This window comes from Microtus ochrogaster, chromosome 10, assembly GCF_000317375.1.
Source record: "Microtus ochrogaster isolate Prairie Vole_2 chromosome 10, MicOch1.0, whole genome shotgun sequence".
Lineage (NCBI taxonomy): Eukaryota > Metazoa > Chordata > Mammalia > Rodentia > Cricetidae > Microtus > Microtus ochrogaster.
In genome coordinates this window covers 57,702,486-57,703,820 of record NC_022016.1, presented here as the reverse complement: position 1 = coordinate 57,703,820, position 1,335 = coordinate 57,702,486, and the positions used below count along the sequence as shown (strand labels likewise).

General features: G+C 34.3%; 1 protein-coding gene across 1 annotated transcript in view; it reads right to left on the bottom strand.

Annotated features, from left to right (window-relative positions):
* The window catches only part of Zmym4 (zinc finger MYM-type containing 4), a 127,087-nt gene that overhangs the window by 32,624 nt on the left and 93,128 nt on the right, over positions 1 to 1,335 (bottom strand). The window contains exon 20 of the mRNA XM_013348319.2: positions 1,000 to 1,171. Within this exon, the coding sequence (XP_013203773.1) occupies positions 1,000 to 1,171 (172 nt within the window). The remainder of the gene's footprint in view (positions 1 to 999; positions 1,172 to 1,335) is intronic.

Sequence of the window (1,335 nt, the reverse complement as noted above, 5' to 3'; positions counted from 1 at the left end):
AAAACCTGATGGTAACACAATAGGAAACTTTGCATTGTTTCTCCATGTGCAATAATACTCAAAAATTTTCCTAGTACCTATTAAGTAAAACCAAACACACCAGCTAGCTATACATGGTAGCCAACGATGGTAACAGTGGGAGTGACGGGAATAGAAGGATCAGCAGTTCAAGAGCAGTTTGGACTGCATGAGACCATGTTTCAAAAGACAAAAAAAAAAAAAAAAACCTCAACTCTCATTAGTTGTTAAAATCTACCAGTGAGTAAAAGAAAAACAAAGAATGGTATTTGGCTCAAAAAACACAAAAAACATTATTCAGTTCACTTATAATATATGAAAATGTTTTTGTGCTTCATATTTCAGCAACTGAATTTTCTCTATATCTTCCTGTAACTATAAGTTAAGATGATACAATCAAGATTAGAAAGCTTTCTGGAAAACAATCAGAAAGTTCCTTTCGGGTTGTGGGCCAAATCCTGGTTCAACCATCTCTTAGCACTCGCGCACTTGCGTGCTCTCTCTCTGTAGATAGATAGATAGATAGATAGATAGATAGATAGATAGATAGATAGATAGATAGATAGATAGATAAAATAGCCAGTACAAAACTAACATCCTATTTCAATATGAGAAATGTCAATTAGGCAATACTCCCTTCACAGGCTGGTTCAGAAGACTAAATGCAGGAAAACATACAATACACTTGACTATGAGGAGCACACAAAAATTAATGTCATCTATTATCATCATCATTATTCCAAACTAACAGAATCAGACCTCTCTATAGGCAACTGAGCCAACAGGCTTTCTGTCCTATGCTTCTGTTTAGTAACATCATCATGCTGTTGATTATAGATTAGGAATTATATGCATGGAACATAGGTTTGGATATAAGGATTAAAATACAAAAATAAGATGAAATTGAAAATTACTTCAGATTAAAGTAAACTGTAGAACTGAAGATGAGCTTTAAAAAAAATCTTTAAAGAAAACACCAACCTCCTTGGGATAGACTCTTCTCCTTCTCTTCATCCTCTGCAATCATTTCTGCCATCTCAAGGAGATCGGCTTCAAATGGATGTGTTGGAAGCTTTTCTTTAATGTCTTCAATACTCTCAGTAGCTTTATCTTCATTATCCACAGAGGATGGAATAAGCATGGGAACAGGCAACTGAAAGAACAAGAACCAAAGGCTTCTTTTTTTGCGTGTGTGTGTGTGTGTGTGTGTGTGTGTGTGCATGCACACACACACAAAACTGTTCACTATCTTATTTTTATTTTTATTTTTTTTCCTGTTAAAGTTAAGCTTTAATTAAAGTACATTTTAATTCTCAA